Source organism: Eschscholzia californica, unplaced genomic scaffold, assembly GCF_041429995.1.
Source record: "Eschscholzia californica isolate CP2 unplaced genomic scaffold, dmEscCali1.0.p SCAF_3, whole genome shotgun sequence".
In the NCBI taxonomy this organism is placed as follows: Eukaryota; Viridiplantae; Streptophyta; class Magnoliopsida; order Ranunculales; family Papaveraceae; genus Eschscholzia; species Eschscholzia californica.
In genome coordinates this window covers 64,655,799-64,678,579 of record NW_028238420.1, presented here as the reverse complement: position 1 = coordinate 64,678,579, position 22,781 = coordinate 64,655,799, and the positions used below count along the sequence as shown (strand labels likewise).

At 34.0% G+C, this 22,781-nt stretch overlaps 2 protein-coding genes across 2 annotated transcripts; both read right to left on the bottom strand.

The window, feature by feature from the left end:
- Nucleotides 1–3,764: 3,764 nt before the first annotated feature.
- LOC147553323 (putative F-box protein At4g38870) lies at nt 3,765–5,020 on the bottom strand. Its single transcript, XM_086668706.1, has 2 exons — nt 3,977–5,020; nt 3,765–3,818 (listed from the first exon to the last, which is right to left on the bottom strand). Exons 1-2 carry the CDS (start codon nt 5,018–5,020, stop codon nt 3,765–3,767), a joined length of 1,098 nt encoding a protein of 365 aa, XP_086524832.1.
- Nucleotides 5,021–5,655: 635 nt separating this feature from the next.
- Nucleotides 5,656–7,758, bottom strand: LOC147553322 (uncharacterized). The gene is made up of 2 exons (XM_086671082.1): nt 7,492–7,758; nt 5,656–6,368 (listed from the first exon to the last, which is right to left on the bottom strand). The coding sequence occupies exons 1-2, from the start codon at nt 7,695–7,697 to the stop codon at nt 5,915–5,917; spliced, it is 660 nt and encodes a 219-aa protein (XP_086527208.1). The 5' UTR covers nt 7,698–7,758; the 3' UTR covers nt 5,656–5,914.
- Nucleotides 7,759–22,781: the final 15,023 nt, after the last annotated feature.

The window sequence follows — 22,781 nt, the reverse complement described above, 5'->3', positions numbered from 1 at the left end:
CAACTCACATTTTAGTGGAAATACATGTATCCGAAAGAGGATGAAGCATATTAAAATCTAAATCTACTATAGAGATAAAAGCATAGAAACCTAAGTCCATAACTCTTAATCAAACTCACAATTAGTAACTATAGAATGCAAAACTAAAAACTTGGTAGTGTTTTTACTCTTACTTTTGCATTTGTAGAGAAACTAGACTTGGGACAAAGCTTGTGATCGAAGAGGCTCCATCAAGGTTTTCTACCACTTTCAAATGTCTTTTTTCCGGTCATAATGATGGTAAACATATACCATTTTGCCTCTATCGCTATATTTGAGTCCAATGATAATTAGGTTTGTCCCGACAATTGGTTGAACTTGGAAAACCCACTCGTCTGCTTTCCAATGAAAGCAAATACTTTCCGCAATCAAGTTACAACCATTGTTTTTCTCCTTGTCGTATGGATCTTCACGTAGTATCCACATCTTTAAAGTGTTTATATCTTTGTTTCTCTCCAAAAGAGTTAAACATCCATCTACCTCTAACAAATCCGATATGCTCTCGATAGGAATAGGGATTGAGATCGTTTTGAATTTTTCGTTTCGAACATCAAATTCCACTACAAACTTGTTATTGTGCTCTCTATAAAGACAAGGCTTCCAAAAAATGACACCATTTGCATAAACAGGACGATCATGTTGAAGCTCACATGGTATTCTCTCATCAATCTTTCTCCAAGAATCATCTTTGCTTATTGTAAATACCTCACAAACCCTTTGAGTCTCATCCCGAGTAACTCTCGAGACTTCATAATTCGAATGGCTTTATATACTTTAGTGATAGGATCAAATCCATATCTTCCAATTATAGGACATTCTATCTCATCTTTTGTTATGCCCAATTCCCTTTTCTCTCTAGTGCTAAGATTGTAAACAAGAATGGAGTTTATGTTGGTCAGGCTCCAAAAACATAACAAACCATTTACGAGCATTAAGGGATCCATATAAAAATGGTATTAAGTTATGAGCTTGACCTTTCGCTACACCTTCATGAAGATGAATTGAAGTAAAAGATACTACAGGATGTCCCTTATGAACAAGGAGCATTGGGTTACTTTTGAACCGGGTAAATTGTAAATCATGAAAATGTGAATCGTATTGAATTGAGTGTTTCCAATATTTACTTACAGATTTAAACCACATCAACGACTTCACCGAAAGTCTGCTCAGTATCTCGAATACTAAAATATTATAATCAAGAACCATACTACTAGTAGGGTTCCGTATATGAGCACCACTATCCGCCTTGTTGATCGAGTTCCTCTTCTTCGAGTTTCTCGTCATGTTTTTCTCTCTATGTTTTGCCGTGAATGTCATCAATTCTTAGAATGACTTAGAAAGGAGTAGTCCTAAGAGCATCTCCAATGCAAAACTCAAAAAAAAAATTCTAATTGGCTTATGTGTTGAGTCTCAATTGAAATTTTCTTTCCTATGTGGCTAACTTGAGTTTCTCTAATTCAAGTCCTTCTCCAATACAACACTCTAAAAAACTCTAATAGAGACATGTCTCACATACATTTAATAGGAAAAAATGGTTGAGAAAGAAAGACTTTTTATTGGTCCAAAAATTAAATTTGATGACTAAGACATTTAAGACTCTCAAAAGAGATCTCAAAAATAAAGTTTCTAGTTGAGACATCTTAAAACTTAATGCTTCCACATCATCTTAAGATCTCAATTGATTTTTGCATTGGAGAAGTTTTTTCTCAAAAAAAAACTCTAAAGTCTTAGGTGGCACTTAAAATTTTAAGATTGAGTCTTGCGTTGGAGATGCTCTAATATAGATAGAAAGAGAAATTCCCATTGGAAATAAAATCTCTCTCCTCGATTTTCTCCTCCAATACTCAAATTTGTTGAATCTCTTTCCAAGATTAAATCTATATGAGGGTTTCTATGATATTTCAAATAGCAACAAAATTGTTCTTTTTTAAGTTGATTCTCTAACTATTTCAGTTTCCTGTCGGAATTACATTTCTTAAGGACTACAATTTATTTAGAAAAGAAGGCTAAATGGGCCCGACTTTCGAGGCCGACCACGCCTTAAAAGTGACATGATAGTCCCTTATTGGTCAGTCTGTGAGGAGAGAGAAGTAGTCTTACCAATGGGGGCCAAGTAGTCAAATGTGTTGACATAAACTCCAAAATTCTGGATGTACCAAGTTCGCCTCCAAGAGTAGGTGGTTTCGATGGTTTATTGAACTTGAGTTATTAAGGTATAAATAATGTTGGTGGGCTTTAGGTCATAGTTTAGTTATGCTATAGGCCCCTTCTTTGTAAGAGTTTGTATTCGGCAGTTATCGTGCTTATCACTTCTTTGATGTAACAATGCCAATGTAACGACTATCGTAGATCGTAGTCAATTTCCAAGAAAAAAATAATAATTTTGAGAAAAGCTAAATGGCCGACTTTGGAGGAGGACCACGACCCTAAAGTGACATGATGGTCCTTTATTGGTCATGCTGTGAGGATAGAGAAGTAGTGTTGCCAATGTGGCCGAGCTATGTCATCTTTGCTGACGTGGTAGGCCTCGAAAGCCAACTCATTTCGCAGGGGTGATTTATTTATTTTTGTCTCTCTTTCAACTCCCCATTGTCTTTTGTTTCACTATTACCGCCCCTTACCACTAACCGACAGTACTCCAACCACTTTGTCCCTCTCGTGTAACACCTCGTCCTCGAACCAAGCCCCGTTTGGGTTTCTCCTTCCCTGGGTAGGACTCCAATGACCAAATAAGGACTATTATTTGACCTGATTTGTGTCTCGTATTTTACTTGTAGTCGTGGAGGCCAGGTTTAAACCCTAAAATAAGCTCGCTCTAGACGGGTTTCATCTACACGCTTGTTCTCATGGCACAGACTAGTTGAAACATTTGAACCCAACATATTGCAGAGAAGTACCTTGACAACCTACAAGCCTTTGGTGTGCACTGAAAAGTTATAACACGATTCCAGTGGGGTATAATTCCGTTCTACATTTGCCTCACAACTATAATGGAAATAGTTTTATTTGACAAGATAATGGAAGCTTGAAATATTTACAATGATACACTTTGTGAAATCTCTTATCATTCAACTCCGAATCTGGAGCCTCAAGAAAAAGCTTTTTAAACAAGTAAAGTTGAGTCAGGTTTCACACCGATATACCTCTTCTTTTAAGAACTAGGCTAGTAGCTCTTGCTTCAGTTCCAGTGGAACCTTGAACTATGTGCCCCGTGTACACAAATAAGTGGGTTACGCTAATCTAGGCAGCTACGCTGTCGGATGGCTACCCTCAATTTTTTATCAAGAGACATCTACTTAGACTTTGTCAGCATGCCTGTCAAATCGAAATAGTGAAATATACTGTGCTATAGAACAATTGTTGGAGAATCGGAACGATGAACATAATACTGACCATTGAGGGAAGAGTTAGCAGTGAAATCATAGGTTTGACCACTATAAAAACCCGTGAATGAATCGAGAGAGAAAATAAGATGTGGCTCTTATACCGCACGACCTTATACTTCATCAATTAGTATGACAAACATTTCTAGGCTAGGGTACAAAGAGATATACATGAATGAGTTTACACATAACTAAAAACCAATAAAATACGATGGTGATACCTACGTGGCTTTGTTTGCCGAAAATAAAGATAAAAGCGTACGTAAGTAAGATCACTTTGCCTTAGATTCAATGTAAAATTTACAAGAATTAAAATAATGGTAAACGTAGGTATTACTTGGGTCACTTATTTGCGGAAAATACAGAAAAAATTTTGATGGAACTCACAGTTAATGTCTATAAAATGCAAAATTATAAACTTAAAAGTGTTTTCACTTTTGCTTTTGTAGAGAGAAAATACTTGGAAAAAAACTTGTGATTAATAAGGCCCGATCAAGAGTTTCTACCACTTTAGATGTCTTCTTTTTTCGGTCATAATGATAGTAAACATATACCTTTCTGTTTATGGCTATACACTCTGTAACTCCAATAATAATTAGGTCTGTCCCTATAATGGGTCTTGCTTGGAAAATCTGATCATTTCCTTTACAATTAAAGTGAATAGTTTCTTCAATCCAATTACTTCTCTTGTTTTTCTCATTGTCATACGAATCTTCACGTAGTATCCACATCTTAAAAGTTTTTTTGTATGCGCTGCTCTCCAAAAGAGATAAACATCCGTCTATCTCTAACAAATCAAATATGTCACCGATAGGAATAGGGATCGGGATCGTTTTGAATTTTTCGTTTCCAACATCAAATGCCGCTATAAACTTCATATTCTGTTCTGTATGAGTACGAGGCTTCCAAAAAATTACACCATTTGTATAAACACAACAATTATTCTCAAGCTCACATGGTAGTATCTCATCGATCTTTCTCCAAGAATCATCTTTGCCTAGTGTAAATACCTCGCAAGACCTTCGAACCGTACACAATTTTGAGTATAAATACCATATACGAATGGCTTTATGTACTTTAGTGACAGGATCAAATCCTAATCCATATATTCCAACCACATCCTTGGTACACAAATCTTTTATTAAGCCCAATTCCCTTTTCTCTTTAGTGCTAAGATTGTACACAAAAATGGAGTTTAAGTTGGACTTCTTGCGAAAACATATCAAACCATTTACAGATATTAAGCGATCCATACAATATGTTTTTTTTATGTTATGAGGTTGACTTTCTGCTACACGTTCATGTAGATGCATTGAAGATAAAGTCGCTACCTTCTTCATATTAAATAGTCCTATGCTATGATGCTTATCAACAAGGAGCATCTGATTACCTTTGGACCGAGTAAAATGTAAATCATGAAAGTGTAAATCGTATTGAATTAAGTTATGCCAATGTTTACCTACAGATTTAAACCGCATCAACGACTGTACTGGAAGTCTGCTTAGTATCTCGAATGCTAATACGTCATGATCAATCACCATACTACTAGTAGCAGTATGAGCACCACCACTATCTAGCTTTTCAATCTTCTTACTCATGATTTTCGATCTAGGTTTTGCAGTGAACAATATAGTTTGTCAATTCTTATAATAATGATTTAGAAAGGAGTAATCCCTTTTAAAAGTGGAAAGAGAAATTCCAATTGGAAATAAAATCTCTCCTTGATTTTCTTTCCTTGAATTTCTTTCCTCAATACTCATCTGTTCAATCTGACTGTTACAAAGATATTTCAATTACATATAGCAACAGAATTATTACTACTATATTTTCTAACTCAGATTTTCTAATAGGATTCTATTAGGCTGCTGGTTTGAAGTGATCAATCTAATTTAACCTAATTGACTTTTTAAGTCTGAGGACATCATATTTTGAGGACTTCAAAATAAAATTTATTTATATTTGATCTCTCTTTCACCTTCCCATCTTTTTTTCTTTTCACTATCATCCTCCCCTACCACCGTGACCCCTCTCGTGCGAACCAAGCTCCCGTCTGGGTTTGTCCTTTCATGGGGAGGACTCCAGTGACCAAGCAAGGACTCTTATTTGATCTGGTTTGTGTCTCGTGTTCTACTCGTAGCTGGTGCTGGCACGGGCTTAAAGCCCCAACTCAACCCCGCCCCAGACGGGTATATTTAGCTACGCAATTGTTCTTGTTGCACGGCTAATGGAACCATTTGAACCCAACATATTGCATTGCAGAAAAGCACCTTGACAAAGTACAAACCTTTGGTATATACCGCAAAATCATAATACGATTCCAGTATAGAAATCCTTCAGAAATAACCAAAAGCAACAAATGATTCTAAAAGAGTATCATTTCGTTCTGACATTTGTGATTTGCCTCACAACGATACTATATCATGGAAGTGGTTTTATTTGACAAGATAATGGAAGCTTGAAATATTTACAACGATACAGTTTTCTGAAATCTCTTAGTATGTAGCTATGCTGTCGGATTGGCAACCCTCAGTTTTTGATCCAGAAACATCGACCCAGACTTCATTAACACGCCCTACAAACCGAAATGGTGAATTATACTGCGCTATAGAATAAGCATACTTACTTGCACCAGAAGTTATATTTGCCCACTTTGTCCTGCTCAAGCTAACAGCTAGTTTTTCTGCTTCCTTAACAACATTTCCGTCCCTCGCAAATCCAGAGAACTTCCTAACAGCAACACAGTGACTTGCCCAAGAGTCGGGTCGTAGGTTTAGTTCAGGAAGGGGAACGGGTGGTGTTGCTTGGAACTTAATCGGCAAGTAGAATCGAACTAAGTAGGCGGATGAGTGGAGGGGTCCAGCTTCAGGGACAATGCTTGTTAAAACAGGAGCTGTCATTCTGATTCGAGAGTTGTTCAAATTGGCACCTTGGATGTATTGGAATAACCTGCAAGACGAAAATAAAGGATAGAGCAGAGTTAGTCGGGCTCGAGCCCTATGTTCTTTAGTCCAAGTTTTCGAAGGTTATCTCATGAGACCACTAAGATATGTTATCTACTAATTGTGTTCATTCTCATTAACTACACATCGAAATTCCATTGTACCGCATTCTAAAGAGTAAGGATCACTAAGAACGATCATAAAAATCATACAAAAATTTCACCATAAACCCTGACTTTCGTGAATAAGATAGTTCTATTTTTGTACTCGTTAGCTTATCAGAGAATATGAAACCAGCAATGCCTCGAACCTGAGAACTGGAGGGCAGAAACCAAGTTGGTAACCACCCTACCCCAACTCATCCAACGGACTAGCATAGACTTCACCCACTCAACAAGCCTTTTACATTACCATCTAAAAAAGATACTCTTTAAAAGGTTTTAAGGCATTTTTGATGAAGAGTTGGAGGTAATGACCAATAAGTAAGTAACAAAACTAACCCAAACGAGAGTTTCTTAATCTCTTCAAATCTCAATATGAGCCAATACATTTGTGCAAAGAGGTAAGATTGTCTAAAATAGGACATACTATATATTAGGCGAAATAACGAGCACCTTCGTGCACATTGTTCGACTGCAAGAAAGCCAACCCCTTTTCGGAAAAACAATTGACTGAGAATTCTTTCAAATCTAAGTAGCAATTACTCCACATATTTGATGTGATACTTACAAATTTTCCATTAATCTTTCAAGTTTCACTAATTATAGAGAAATCCATATCTTAATCTCATACTATCTTACCAATAATCACTAGCTAATTAATTGATCAATTCTTCAAACCAAAATGAAATCTTCTCAAAATTCATCCTTCACTAGAAACCCATACCAAAATTCACAAACTTACTTTGAAATTTGAGTAGTTAATTTCATCATCAAACTAAAAAAGTCAAAATCAAACTCAAACTCAAATTCCTTTAAATAAACCCCTAAATTTACCATTGGGTTCCTTAGAAACCCTTGGAAAACAAAAAAATTTCAACAACCCTTACTAGTTTTGGTCATTTCCAGATCAAAGAGAAAAGAAATTTCAGTTTTTTTAAGGAAAATATAGATAACCCATGAAAGAATTACCTGTGAAAACCTTGTCTAGTTGCTTTTTCGAAAGAAATTTCTTGAACAGAAGCTGACATCCAAGAAGAATCTCTGTAAAGTCTGATTTCAAAATCAGATTCAGAGTGGATTACTGTGAATTCTGGTGTCTCAATTCCATCACTGATTATGATTGCCCATGTTAAACTAACTATGAAAATCGATAATTTCATCATCTTCATCTTCATCTTCCTCCCAAAAATTACTAATTTCAGTCTTGGTGGGGGTTATTCGTTCCGAACTTTTGTGAGATCTTCAATGTTTTTAAGATCTTAAAAGTTTGGCGGTTTGGGCCTCTTTTTTAAGGACTTTGAAGTTTCGTGTTATTCGTTCAGATCTTTATTTAAGAAGTTTAAAGTTTGGCGTTATTGGTTCAGATCTTTTTTTAAGAATTTTAAAGTTTAGTGTTATTGGTTCAGACCTTTATTTAAGAACTTTAAAAGAACGCGTTATTCATTTTTTTAGAAAAATCAAGAACTTTTAATCTAATGTCCGACCCAAGATCTTTTGGAGACAAATTTACTCACAATTTGTCAAACTCAAAGTTTCACCTATATAGGTGGATCTTTGGAGTTCTTACTGCCATGTGTGGATATTAAAAATAATGGGTTAAATAACTAAAAAAATTCTTTTCTCTATTATAAAAAAAAAAAACCCTACTAACAGGTAATCTTATCTTTCTCGGTTGGTAGCCGTTTTCTTCTTCTTCTCGGTTGGTAGTCGCTTTCCTCACCTTCTCGGTTTTGAGCTTCTATAAGTAATTTTTATTTTTGTAGCAAATAAGGTTACCGACTACTCTATGATACCATGTTTCATCATGATGTTTGTGTAGTCGAAGAACATTACCCACATGACTAGGTAGAATTCAGTAGTAGCCATCTCTATTACTCATTATTCTACAAACTCATAATAAGTAACCATTGTTTGTGAAACTCGGTAGTAACCCTAAAACATGTGTTTGTATGCTAAACCCAGTTTTTGATTTCCCAAACAATAATGTCAAGAAACAAGTGTGAAACTCGGTAGTAACCCCAAAAACAGGGTGAGATAGAGAATAAAAAAAAATTATGTTATCTTTTATTTACATAAGTGTGAGATAGAGAGAGAGGAACAAAGAATGAAAGAAACAACAAATATTTATATAACTTTTGTTTTGATCTTAACCATTTGTTTGAACGACTTAGATTTATACATTTCTAACAAAAAAAGATCTAGAATTTCAAATTTTTAATAAGAATGGTCCAGAACTTAAAGATCTGGGATTTTTAATGTCACGAAACATAAAAAGTTTTAACACCTAAAAGATTCTGGACCTTCAAAATTTTAATAAAAAAATGTCTCGGAACACAAAAAAAACTTTTGGATATTTGAAGATCCGGACTTTGAAGATCTATTAAAACCAAAATGGGCCTAGAAAAGCCCGTTTATATCACAAGGGTAGATCGAGAAAGAAAAACAATTTTTTTGGACTTTAGCGGCAAAACGAGTAACCATGCATTTACGGGGTCCAGAAAGACCAATTGATCACAAATTGGAGGCCAAACATAATTAACGCTTAGAACATCTCTAATGCAATAATGGATTGAAAAACTCAAAGGGTCACCTAGAATTTTTTGAAAAATACTCTCTACAATGTAACATTTTTATGGATCTCAAAATGATGTGGCATCATTTAATATTGAAATATCTCAAAAGAATTCAAGATTTCTTTTAAGGATCTCAATTAACCACTTAATAGTAAAAACAAATCTACCCACACCTAAGTTATTTTTAAGTTTTTAGAGTGTTGGGTTGGAGATGTTTTTTGAATTGAATATCTCAACATTGACATTCAGGAAAGAGAAACTCAATTGAGCCTTGACACATAGGACAATTTGAGTTTTTTTTGTTTTAGTTTTGCATTGGAGATGCAACAATTACACTCTAAAATTTGGAGTGTCACATAGAGTTTTTTTATTAAACCATCTTCAATACAAAACTTAACTTGGATATTTGAAATGAGGTGATGGTAGTTATTTCAGAAATCCTTGAGAGGACACTATAGCTGCCCGCTGAGTTCCCAACCCGTACGGTTAAGAGTTGTTTGTACACCTTGTGAGTAAGCAATGGAACGGAACTCATACCCTAATATATTTAAGATAGCTCGTCGATGACAGAATCTCCTTATCCGAATGAATTGGCGAAGCTTAAGATCCCTTGATATTACATGTAGCCTACAAAGCCCTTGTTTGTGTAGACGCTTCTGTTATAGCCATACCTAAAATGGGTAGAAGAGAGAGGGCTCAAGTCTTTGATCCATCATTGGAGTTAACCAGGAGCATCCCCTCTGCTAAAGATAGAATGTTGGCCCTAGTCTTCGAATTTTTCTGTAAAGAATGTTCATTTGATACACATGTCACGCTTGACGTCTTAATTGACATGTTTGGTCTGCCACACTGAACCAAGATAACTGTAGTAAATGAGTTAATGTTATCTCATAAAAAAAATGAGGTAATGTTATTTTTGTTGTTGGTGTCAGGTGCATTGAGATTAGTAGTGATCAATTGACATAAACATTTACGTTGAACATTTCAAAAGAAAAAGATTGACATAAACATTTACGCTGAACATTTCAAAAGAATACCCTAAGTTCCAACACAAACATCAACAAGTCCTGTATCATCATCAACAACCACAACTCTAGCAACAACAAAATCACCCTCTTCTCTCTCTACCCATTTAGCTATGATTGAGCTTAAACAGAAGATCTTAAATTCATATTTCAAACTCTCCGATCGGGATACTTATCAAATCGCAGTTGAAGACCTAGAAAAAAAATCCAAACCCTTTCTCCTGATACACTCCCAAACCTAGATCAATTTTATGAACAATGAAAGAGAGCAAGTAAATCAAAAGGAATAAAAAAAGCTATAGATCCCACTCGAACTTGCACTAATCATCAACAACCCAAATTAGGGCTTTTCCACCAAACCCTAATTTGCTTCAACAACCCAAATTAAGGTTTTTCCACCAAACTCTAGTTTGCTTCAACAACCCAAATTAGGGTTTTCCCACCAAACGTAATCAGGAACTACTGCTTGCCCGAGAAGACAATCACCGTCAAGAACTTCAACATTTGTTGATGAAAGGGTTAAGTGAAGTTAGGGTTAAGGGAAGTTTCTGTTTGAGTTAGAGACGGAGAGGTGCAGAGAGACAGAGGCGCAAAGATAGTGAGAGGGATTAGGGTTAGCTTTAGGGTTTGTGTTTGGGAAGGGGTTTTATAAGAGATGAAGGGGAAATGGGTTTAGATCCAACGACTGATCTCTAATTTTAAGAGACACCCTGTCTCGACCGTTGGATCTAAACAATTCACCCGGATCGTGAATAGAGTTGTCGGGCTTATCTTTTAATCAGGCTCTCTCTCGGGCTTATCTTTTAATCGGGCTCTCTCTCGGGCTCGGGTAGCGGGAGGACACTATAGCGCGGGTATCAGACGGGTTTTTCGGATCGGGACTCGAATTTGAGGGCCTGGTCGAGTCCCGCCCTATAAGCTCGATTCCAACGGGACGGGTAAGCCCGGCTCGGGACCCTTCGATCTGCGGGTCCAGACGGTCCGGGCAAGGTCCTGGATTCACGAACCTTTTTCCCAACCCTAATTAAAGTATCAAGAATAATGATTGAGAATTGTCAAAAAAAAAAAAAAGAATGTGTGAGAGATATAGAGAAGGTAGGTACATAGTATATTTATTCAACAAAAAAAAAGGTACATAGTATATTCCTTAATTTCCTCCTCTTACCTATGTAATCATATCTTATCTCCTTTAATCCAATTTGTACCTACCTACCATTGTTGGATGATTTTATTCTCTTCTTTATAGTTGGCCTAATTTGGACTCCCAATTACTTTCTAGCACCAATATCATTATGAAACATTTTCATGGTGGAGAGAAATAAAACCTTATGTAATACACCTACATAATAGTAGAGGGGTTGGGCAAAAGGCCCATTTCTTCTCCAAAAATAAGGAGCAGGCCCACTGCAGAGAGAAAATGAGGGGCAGGTCCAAAGGAGTCAGATTTTGAAAATTGAAAAAGAAACAGGCTTGTTTTTTTGTGGAATTACGGAAATGCCATGCACAAAAATCCCGTGCAAATCAGAGGAGGGGGCTAAATTACCGTTTTAAGTTTTGCTTTTTCAAAAATTACAAAATATGCCCTCCTACAAAACCGTGCAAATCCACGTTCTTCCATTTCTAGCGCGACACGTGTCTTTCTCAAGCTTATCTCTTCCCAGATTTAAATTGTGTTTCTCACTCATATTATCTCCCGTAAAATCTCCCTCCTTAATTATCTCCCACAAATTCTCTCTCTCTCTAACTATTTTAATTGAGATTCTCTCCCCCTTAATTATCACTAATTATCTCTCGTAAATTCTCTCTCTAACTGATTTCTTTTACAAACTTGCCATTTACAAATTTTCTTTCTCTCTATTCTTTTTATTTCTTCCCTTAATTATCTGTCGTATATTACCCCATTAATTTGTTTCTTGTTTACAAAGAACGAAAAATAATCTTTTATTTATTAACCATTTGGTTACGAAAAATAATCTTAATTATCTGGGAATTATTTTATGTACTAGCCAGTTGGTTATGTGCTACACCTTTGTACTGAGAATTTTCTTGTGTATTGGGAATTGTTATATGTACTAGCCATTGTACTAGACAATTTTGTACCGAGAATTTTCTTGTGTACCGGGAATTGTTTTATTTATTAACCATTTGGTTACGTGCTAGGCACTTTTGTCCCGAGAATTTTCTTGTGTACCGGGAATTGTTTTATTTACTAGTCATTTGGTTATGTACTACACTTTTTGTACTGAGAATTTTCTTGTGTACCGGGAATTGTTTTATGTACTGGCTATTTGGTTATGTACAAAGACACTAGTAAAATATTCGAAGGAAACTTTCACCTTGCAACCTTCACAAAATAAGGAAAAAGATATAAATATAAGACAAAGGAAACTATAAAATGTACAGTAAACTTCCACATAACAAGGAAACGTGGGAACTGATTGGGAATGATAAAATATAGCGGGAACTGAGGAATGTACATTCCATTTAAACACGTAAACGTATATCTATGACGTTAAATACAACAAAATATGGTACAATATCTAAGAGAACTGGGAGATCTCACCAAATCCGGATATAGTTGCTTTAGATCTCGTCAAATTCGGATATAGTTTTCCATCTGAGTATAGTTTTTCTAAAACCCATCGATCTCTTTTCAAGAAAAAGATTTCTTCCCCATTAAATTTGAAATCGAATCTGTCTTCTCCAAAAAGCTAAATCATTCCAAAATATTACCAGACCTGGTTTTTCCAAAATATTTCTTCACCATTAAACTTTCACCAAATTTGTTCAAGAAATCAAACCATTCCAATTTCTTCACCAATATTTCTTCACCGAATCTGTCTTCTCCAAAACCCTAAACCATTCCAAAATATTTCTAGATCTGGTTTTTCCAAAATATCTCCTCACCATTAAACTTTCACAAAATTTGTTCAAAAAAATCAAACCGAATCTGACTTCTCCAAAACCCTAAACCATTCCAATATTTGTTCACCAAATTTGTTCAAGAAATTTCTTAGAAAGAGAAGTAAGAGATCTCTGAAATTTTTTAGAGAGAGAAGGAAGAGATCTCTGAATTTTTTTAGAGAGAGAATGTAACAAAATAAAGAAAAAGGGTATTAATGGTAGTAGGATATAAAAGACACAAATTTTTTTGTACCTGTTATCTCGGGCCCAACAAAAACTGACATTTTGGACTGGGTTCTTATTGATGTTTTGGGCTGGGGATAAAACTTATTTACCCCCCACTTTTTGGGCCATTCCCTCAAAAATCCATAATAGTATATTAAATTATTAACAGTCTTAGGTATTATTTGTTCTTCCCGTGAGTATGGATATGAAATTTAACTAAATTTTTTAATCGACTCTAGTTACACTACATAATATCTGTCTTTGTTTGACTCCTGATATATGACCCGTCTGAATGGTTGGGTTGGGCGGGTTTTGAGTCTGACGGAGATTTAATTGAATTAGATGAATTTGATATCAGACAATAAGAAGAAAAAAAACACTACCTTATCAGTCAAAACTCTGGTGTTTGAAAATTCTTCTGAAGTATTCACAAACGTATATACATTATTTTGCGGTATAGTACTCTATATTTTTTTACATGGACAAGCTTCTTTAAACCGTGCAAGTTTGATAAAATAAAATGTAGAAATTGTGATCATATATTCTGGTAGTCCAAAGCCACTTCCTGGCGAGTCGACGAAGACTTAGTTAGATAGACACAACTCAGTGCAAACGCATCCCCAATGGAAAACAAAAAAAAAATCTAGGAGTAATTAGTTTATGTGTCAATTCTGAATTGAGATTCTCTTTCCTAATTGACATACTTGAGTGTCTCTAGTTCAGGTCCTTCTCTAATGCAACACTCTAAAAAACTCTAATAGTTACGCATGTTACACGTACATTTAATAGGAAAAAATAGTTGAGAGAGAAACACTTTATATTGGTATTAAAATTAAATTTGATGATTCAGACACTTTAGACTCTCAAAAAAGATCTCAAAAATAGAGTTTCTAAATTCCAATTGAGGAATCTTAAAATTAGTCGTTTCCACGTCACCTTAAGATCTCAATTGAATTGTGTATTGGAGAGATTTTTTCTTAAAACAACTCTAAATCTCAAGTGTCACTTCAGATTTTAAGATCGACTTTTGTATTGGAGATGCTCTAGCGTACCTCATACTCACTCAGACAACTTAGATATACGATGAGACACACTATTTTGAACTTTGACGTAAATAGAGACCGAGTTTGGGAGTATCTTGTAATTGAATGAAAATTTGGGTTAAAAAAACCCGAGAGTGGTAATGGTAAATAAATTAAACCATGAAATACACAAAATATGAAACCAGCAGGCTCATCATGCTGGAAGATATAATCACTAAGTGAGTGCATAACATGATGCACATAACCAAATGTCTTGAGAATTTCATAAAGTGGAGAAAATACAATATATATTATGGTTATGATGATACCATAGTTATGGCGGACCTACTCATTTGTCCACAAGTATGTGGTTTGGGCTGCCTCTACTCTCTTTCCTTCTGTTGAAAAGTTTTACTCTCGTCTTCAAGTATTCCTGTGATATCTGATTCGAGTTTTTATTTAGCGTAGATAGAGGTGTTCAAAAGGCCGGGCCGGGCCGGGACCGGCCCGGGACGTACAGGCCCGTACGGAAAACGGGTCAGGTCAACCCGGGTTCTATCCCGGACTGGGCCTCTATTTTGGGCCCGACGGGCTAGGCCCGACCCGGCCCGGAAAAGTCCGGATTGAGTCCGGCAACTTGTTTTTATTTTTTCATTATTCTATTTTTCTTTCTTTCTTTAAATATTTCTATTCCTCCTAATCATTTATATCCTATTTAGAAAATATAACAAACTTAAGTTGGAGAAGAAATTTTTGTTAAGCTTTAAAAAATCTTATCTAAAAATAAATTTAGGTAAGTTGTTGAGTTAGAAAGAAATATTTATATTTATGTTAAGGATTCATATCCTTATGTAAGTTTAGAAAATCTTTTCCCTTTTAAGTTAGAGAATATAAAAAGAATATAGGTTCTCTTAACAAAAAAAAAAAAAAAAAAGAATATAGGTAAGTTTCATTAAACCATTTTTGTGTAAGTTTTAGAAAATCTTTTCTTTTCGAGTAAGAGAAGAAATTTTTAGTAAATACTATAAACTTTTTAAGTAAGTTCCATTTTATTTTAATTTACTTTAGGTAAGTTCGATTTTTTTAGGTAAATAGTCATTACTTTAATACTACGTGATAAGTTTTATTTTCTTTTAAGTAAGTTCTATTACAAATAGTTTTATATTTGTAATATTACTTTTTAATTTACTTTTAGGATTAGTTAAGTTTTAATTGAGTTTCATATTAAAAAATAGAAAAAAAAAAACAGATTAGCCTGGTCAAACCCGGGTTTGGCCCGGCCCGGCCCGGATAGGCCTGGCCTGGGTCAAGTCACGGTCCCGGACTGGGCCATAGGTTTAGCCAACCCAGGACCGGCCCGGCCCGGGGGCTATTCCAGCCCGGGTTGCTTGGGCCTGACCCGCAACCCGGCCTGGACCGTTCTATTCCTGGTCGGGCCGGGCCGGGCCGGCCTTTTGAGCACCACTAAGCGTAGACAAGAAGGAGGAATCAAATTGGGACAAAGAGAAATAAAGAGTTAATTCTTATTTGACCCCTACTTTGTGACCAGCTTCTTTTATGACCCTCTACTTTCTGTAAATTCAAATATGACCCACTTTTTTGAAGTAAATGTCCTAACTGTTTTTTCTATATTTATTTTTTCAAAAAAAAAAAAAACTTCAATTCCACCTCATTTCCCTCTCCCCCACACATATCTCTCCACGTCACCTCTCTCTCTCCAACTCACCTCTCTCTCTCCAACTTACCGTCTCTCTTCTCCGACGAAGGTCGTCGGGCGAAATTTTTTCTGGCCGACGACCGTCATAAAAGAAACCCTCATCTATCTCTCTCTCTAGAAACTCCGGGGAAGGGGTCATCCTTCGCCGGAGATCTGGTATGTTCTATTTTTATGAAGGTCGTCTATCGGAAAATTTTCCGCCGACGACCTTCGTCGGAGAAGAGAGGTGAGTTCAAGCCCGACCCTGGGCCCAAAGCAAGCAAGACCTTGCTTTGGGCCCCCAATTTCTAAGGGCCCCCAAATTTCTATTTTTTACAGAAAAATTATTGGGCCCAAGCTTTTTACTATAAATTTTAAAGGCCACACTAATACGAAAGGCCACTAAGTTCTTTGTTTCCCAACATATTAGTTTTGTGGGACCCACGGTAAATAAACAAATAACATCTTTTTTTTTTCTCACTTTCATATATTCCATGTCCTCACCCCAAATCCCCACACAACATGACAACCACTGTATTTTTTTTAAAGGATAACCAAAGAAACAAAACATGATACATAATTTATTTTTTCTATCCCCCAACCCCTAAACCTAAAATACACAATTCATAAAATCCTATAATTTTAATTATGTAAAAGCTCTATTCATATGTAAAAGCTCTATTCATGGATGATTTGATCAATAATTGTTTTACAATTGCTAGTAAATAATAATGAAGCCCTAAAGACTTGAAATTGTCGGTGTCATTATCATGTAAATCCCTAAACAAATAACGTATTAAAATTTTTATTTATAAAATAGTTATTAATCATGTAATACGACGTTTTTAATTTGGCCATAGATAAGTTTCTAAAAAGAAAAACCAAACAAGAGTTATTTAAATATCGAACTTGGAACATCATTGATCAGATTGTGAGATTGTTTTGTACAAAAAAGTCTCACAAGAGTGATTAGTTTTGGATTTTTTTGGATAAGTATGGTAGATGGTTATCTTGCATTTTATACTCGTTTTGTAATTAACATTGATAAGTATGATGGAATGTTATTCGTATATTTAGTTTCGAAAAATTGAAATTTGGTAGTGATTTAAGATATTCATGTGCGTTTTTGAATTTTTTTAAATCATAACAGGTATATGATATAGATGGACTTGATTTGTGTTTATGAACTGAAAGTAATGAAACGTTCGAAAGAGATAAAACCCCGATTGAAATGTCAAAATTTTTGAAAGGTATGGAAGGCTTCTACCCAAATGCATGGATGAGAAATTTTCTCCCTCCCCTAGTCCTCCGACTGATGAGGCAACGTCTCACTTGAGCGGGAAGCAAATGAAGAGAGAATACGAATTTCGAATTGCATATAGTGTATAGGTCACATTTTCTGAAGTCGTTTCGGACCACCAAAAAATCAGGGCCGGCCCTGAGTGAGTTGGAGAGAGAGAGAGAGGTGACGTGGAGAGATATGTGTGGGGGAGAGGGAAATGAGGTGGAATTGAAGTTTTTTTTTTTATTTTTTTTATTTTGAAAAAATAAATATAGAAAGGACAGTTAGGACATTTACTCCAAAAAAGGGGCCATATATGAATTTACAGAAAATAAGGGGTCATAAAAGAAGCTGGTCACAAAGTAGGGGGCCAAATAAGAATTAACTCAAAAATAAATACCACATCAAGTGATGTTTGTTCTTTTTTTATATGAATTAGGTTGAAATTTTTGTAGCAATCAATTGAGATATTGGGTCAAGTTTGAGGGTGTTTATTATTTTGTCTGACTTATAGTTCGGATTTTTAATCTATTTGAATTTGCAAATTGTCGAATTGGTTGACTTATAGTTCGGATTTTTAATCTATTTGAATTTGATATAAAATAAGTCTTTGTCAAAAGCTAGATGTGTGAAACAGGGGAAATTACAAGTCTGGATTCAGATTCAGAAGCATTTTGGCCCTAACAAAATTGAAAAACAAAAGCTAAAAGCTTTCTTCTATCTTGGTATTGAATACTGAAAACAATTCCAATCTGGGACTTTCTTTTTTTCTCACCATAACTAAATAAAAACCCTAGTTTCTAATTTTCTACAAATCTCATTATTTATTTTATACTTCTTCCTCCTCCACATTGATGAAACTCTCCAAAGATAAAAACCCATTTCTGTTTTTTAATCAATCTCACACCTGAAGGTTTTGTCTGACACAACTCCAAGGCCAAATTATTTGCTTGTATATCCCTAACTTTTCTTCTCTTCTCCTTTGACACTTGACCTACTATACAGGCACGAGCGCGCGCACACACAAACAACTTCAGAAAAGAATCACAGTTCCGTATCTACACTCGTGAGTCCATATTACTTACTGTCAACAAGCAAAAAGTCAAAAACTATAGAGTATTAACAACATGAATATATCAATTTTTCTCTAAATAGTAAGGTCTAATATTTTCCCCCAACATAGCCATTTGATACTTGCAACAAGGAATATATCGATTTTGCTCTAAATAGGAGTTAACAGTTAAGTGTAACCAGAGGCGGATCCATGGGGGTGCGAGGGGGTACGACCGCACCCCTCGATCCTCCCGAAAAAAATGTAGTAGTAGTAGTTTTTCTATATATATGTAGGTATATATAGTTGTATATATAATGATGTGTACAGATGAACGAGTCTTTTAAGTTTATATAAAATTGAGTTTGTATAGATTTAATAAATTGGAGTGTGACCTACTAGTAGACATGGATGGTCTTCTAGGTTGGGTACTTAGATTACAAACTTCAATTCATATACCATAAATCCTATAAAATTCAATTCATCTACCCTAGACCCCTACAAACTTCAAATCATCTACCCAACCATCTAATTACACATTTTTCTACCTCTATAAATATCTCATTTCTTCATCTCAAACCGCACCAATTGATAAGTCCTCTCGAATTTAATTTATCTTATTTATCAATTGGTTCGGGATTTAGACTACCAGTTTCAAATTATGAATCCAAATATAGAGATGAAATTCGTAGGCACTATTTACAACGTGGTCTATTTCAACCAAAAAAACATAATTTTCCAAAAGACATTAATGGAAGGCGTTTTATTCTGTCTTAGTTTAGTGACCATCAAGTGGTTAGAAAGAAGTGTTGAAATCGTCAAGGTCAATTGTGTTTGTAATCGTTGATGCATCAATATAATTAATGAATATAAGTATTTTATTAATTATTGTGTTTGCAAAAAAAAAAATTATTTAGGTATATAAATCCGCACCTCCTAAGTAAAAAATCCTCGATCTGCCCTGACTGTAAGTCTAATATTATTCACTCTTGACATTATCAGGTTGGAAATGATGCTTGTATCGTTTAGTTATTATTTATAAACTTAGATTTTTTTTGTTGAACTATAAACTTAGTTTGTTTACCTAAACATCAGTATTGTTCTAGTATAAACTCTCTAAACTTTAATAAACAACAAAGTAACCTTTAGTAATTTATAAATTCTTTTCTTTACATTTTAGAGAATATATATATATTACCTTTAATTATATATATATATATATATATATATATATATATATTTTATTTCACCTTTATTTAAAATTTTCATTTTGGGTTTTTATTTTTCTATTTTATTTCTTAAGTATTTGTTGTTTTTAAGTTATTTATTATTTTTAATAATACTTGATTACAAAGTATTTATTTATTTCATAGTTATTAAATAAATAAATTAAATAACATATTGATATCAAGTAAATATTAATTATTTTTCATTTAAAAATATTTACAATGCAGCATATAGAATCATCTCTTATGTTTGAACATCTCATTATTTATATTATAAGGGTTGGCAACGATGCTCATATTGCTGTTGGTAAACCTTTATCACAACGCTTGATTGCTAGCGATTGTTTGGCAGCCTTTATCACAGCACTTGAGTGACTGTTGGTGAAGTTAGAATCAAAGCAATTCTCTACACTTTATACTAAAGAATTAACAACAAAATAACCTTTAGTTATTTATAAATTATTTTATTTACATTTGTAAGAATATATATTACCTAATTATTTATTTTTATATAAAGTTATTTTGTTGTATTAATTATATATATATATTCTTTAATTATTTAATTATTTAATTATTTATATATATATATATATATATATATATATATATATATATTTCACCTTTATTTAAAATTTCTTTTGTGTTCTTATTTTTCTATTTTATGTATTAAGTATCAATTTATTTTTAAGTTATTTATTATTTTTTTAATAATACTTGATTACAAAGTATTTATTTATTTAATAGTTATTAAATGAATAAGTTAAATAACAAATTGATTCCCACTAAATATTAGTTGTTTTTCATTAAAAAAATAATCACAATGTGTGGCAACATATAAGCTCAATGTCTGACAAAATGCAAGTATGATGTTTCTCCGAATCTTTACAACCTTGAGCTCTACTACATAGGACAATATCACATATGTTTATGCATCTAACTAGTTCGAGAGCCAACCTTGAGCTCTACTACATAGGGCATCATCACCTATGTTTATGCATCTAACTAGTTCGAGAGCCAACCTTGAGCTCTACTACATAGGGCATCATCACCTATGTTCATGCATCTAACTAGTTCGAGAGCCAACCTTGAGCTCTACTACATAGGGCATCATCACCTATGTTTATGCATCTAACTAGTTCGAGAGCCGGCAACAGGTTATAACTTTGGTTTATCAAAAAAAAAAAGCATTTTATTATTATTAATCCTTTCATTTTATTATAAAGTCAGTTTTGAAAAATTCCTCTACTCGTGAAAATATAAATATAAATAAATTATAAAATATTAAATAGTTAAATGTGCAAAGTGTAAATGGGGAGAAACTAATTTGAAATTAGATTTTTTTATTAAACCCCAAGCATATATATACTTTTAACTTATTTATTTATTTAGTAGATGTCCTTTTGTTTTTAACTTATTTATTTAACAGTTATTTTAAAAGTAAATAAATCAAAAGTAATCAAGTATTAATAAAACTTAAAAAAGAACTTATACTTAAAACATAAAATAGAAAAATAAATGAAAAGGTAATCAAACACGAAACCAAAAATAATAAATAAAAGATAATCCAGTCTTGAGAAAGTAAATAAAAAACTTATAAAGTTTTCTTTGGTTGAATATAAAAACTTCTAATGTTGATATTTAATTGAAAAATGTTTATAAGATAATTAAAACAAAACTAATACATAATAAATTGGTTATCATGTAAAAAGAAATTGATACATAAATAGTAATTAAATATAGAATAAAAGGTAAAAGAAACTAATAAATAAAAATTTTGGCAGGCTCTCTGATGATGTCTTTCCTTCTTTTTTTTTGTTCTTTTCTAATAAAGTCATTATCTTAATAAGAAAAATCGGATTGTAATTCATTTTCTCTTGTTTGCAAGCTTTGCCATAAACTTGAGAATTTAAGTCAAACATACAATCGGCCTAAAACTACTCCCACCAACAACAACAATTAAATCTATTTCTAACAAAAGGAACAGTTACATCCTTACATCTTCAAGTTCGAACATTTCATCGCTCTTCCAAAGTTGGCGTGGCTAAGAATTTAGGGGTCTGGTGCGAAAGAAAAATTGCGTGTCTTTTTCTCGATAACGTGAAAAAACAATTTCTTTTTTTAATGTAATACATTTAACAATTTTTTTAAATAAACTAAGTTTTTTCTTTGAGTAAAACCATACTAATTTCGTTCATAAGCGATAAACATCACGAAGATACATGGTAGATAATCGTTATTTCTCTCCTCAATTTCATGAGAGTTGCATAAGAAAATTTCATAGAACTTTCGACTGTAAAGTGCCTCATAAAGGGACAAAAATTGACTCGACAACGATTTAAAGTAAAGACCCTAAAGGTCGACAAAAGATCCTAAAGATCGAGAATGAAAAGACCCTAAAGGTCGACAAAATTATTATAGTAATACTAATAAAAAACGAATCAAGATGTTTCCAATCCCCTTTCTTCGCACGAATCATCTTTTATACCTATCTCCTTGTGTTGTAGAAAAATCTTTTACGTCTCACCATCTCCATCACAAACCGACACAGACCACCCGTTCACCACTAAATCACCACCACCACCATAACCAACAAATCACCCCCACAAATCCCCACCACCAGTACCACCATTACCACATCCTCTCGCTCGAAACCTTTGCCGGATCTGGCGCAATATTGACCGTGAACTTTGATTGGAGAGAAAGATAGAGAAATAAGACCCATATCAACAGATAGGCGGGAAGAAGAGAGTCATCTTGCTCGAAACCCTGCCGGATCCGGCGAGGATTAATTAAGCACTATGAAAATACTTTGATCGGAAGATAGCTTTAGAGAGAGAGTGATGAACCAATAATTGAAGACAAAACCAGAGAATTTAAATGAGAAACTGTAGTAACTGCCAAAAACTGCCTCTAAAAACAGTTCATGCCCACCGCAAGTGGTGGCTCAGCCGGGGAGCAAAAACTTAGAGAGAGACATGCACCAATGTTTAAATAAATTAAGTTAGAAAATTTATTTAAGCAAGAATCACACGCATCAAACTAAATTTATCCCATGAAAAAAATCAAGCAATGAATATAATAATGAATTGAGGGAGAAAATAAACAACAAAATTGACAAGAAAGTGAATCAAACTTGTAGTCTCAGATTTGTTTTGCAAGATGTTTACTAATTAAGTTACATTTTTTTTTTTTATATTATTTTACATTAGACTTAATTCGAGATATAAGTTCTTCTGTCTTTACAAATCGCAGGTT

Coding starts and splice junctions, on each gene's coding strand:
- LOC147553323 (XM_086668706.1), bottom strand. CDS start 5,020: ATGAGTAAGAAGATTGAAAAGCTAGATAGTGGTGGTGCTCATACTGCT. Junction 3,819..3,976: donor GTATAGCCATAAACAGAAAG/GTATATGTTTAC, acceptor TGCATTTTATAG/ACATTAACTGTGAGTTCCAT.
- LOC147553322 (XM_086671082.1), bottom strand. CDS start 7,697: ATGAAGATGAAGATGATGAAATTATCGATTTTCATAGTTAGTTTAACA. Junction 6,369..7,491: donor ACTAGACAAGGTTTTCACAG/GTAATTCTTTCA, acceptor TTCGTCTTGCAG/GTTATTCCAATACATCCAAG.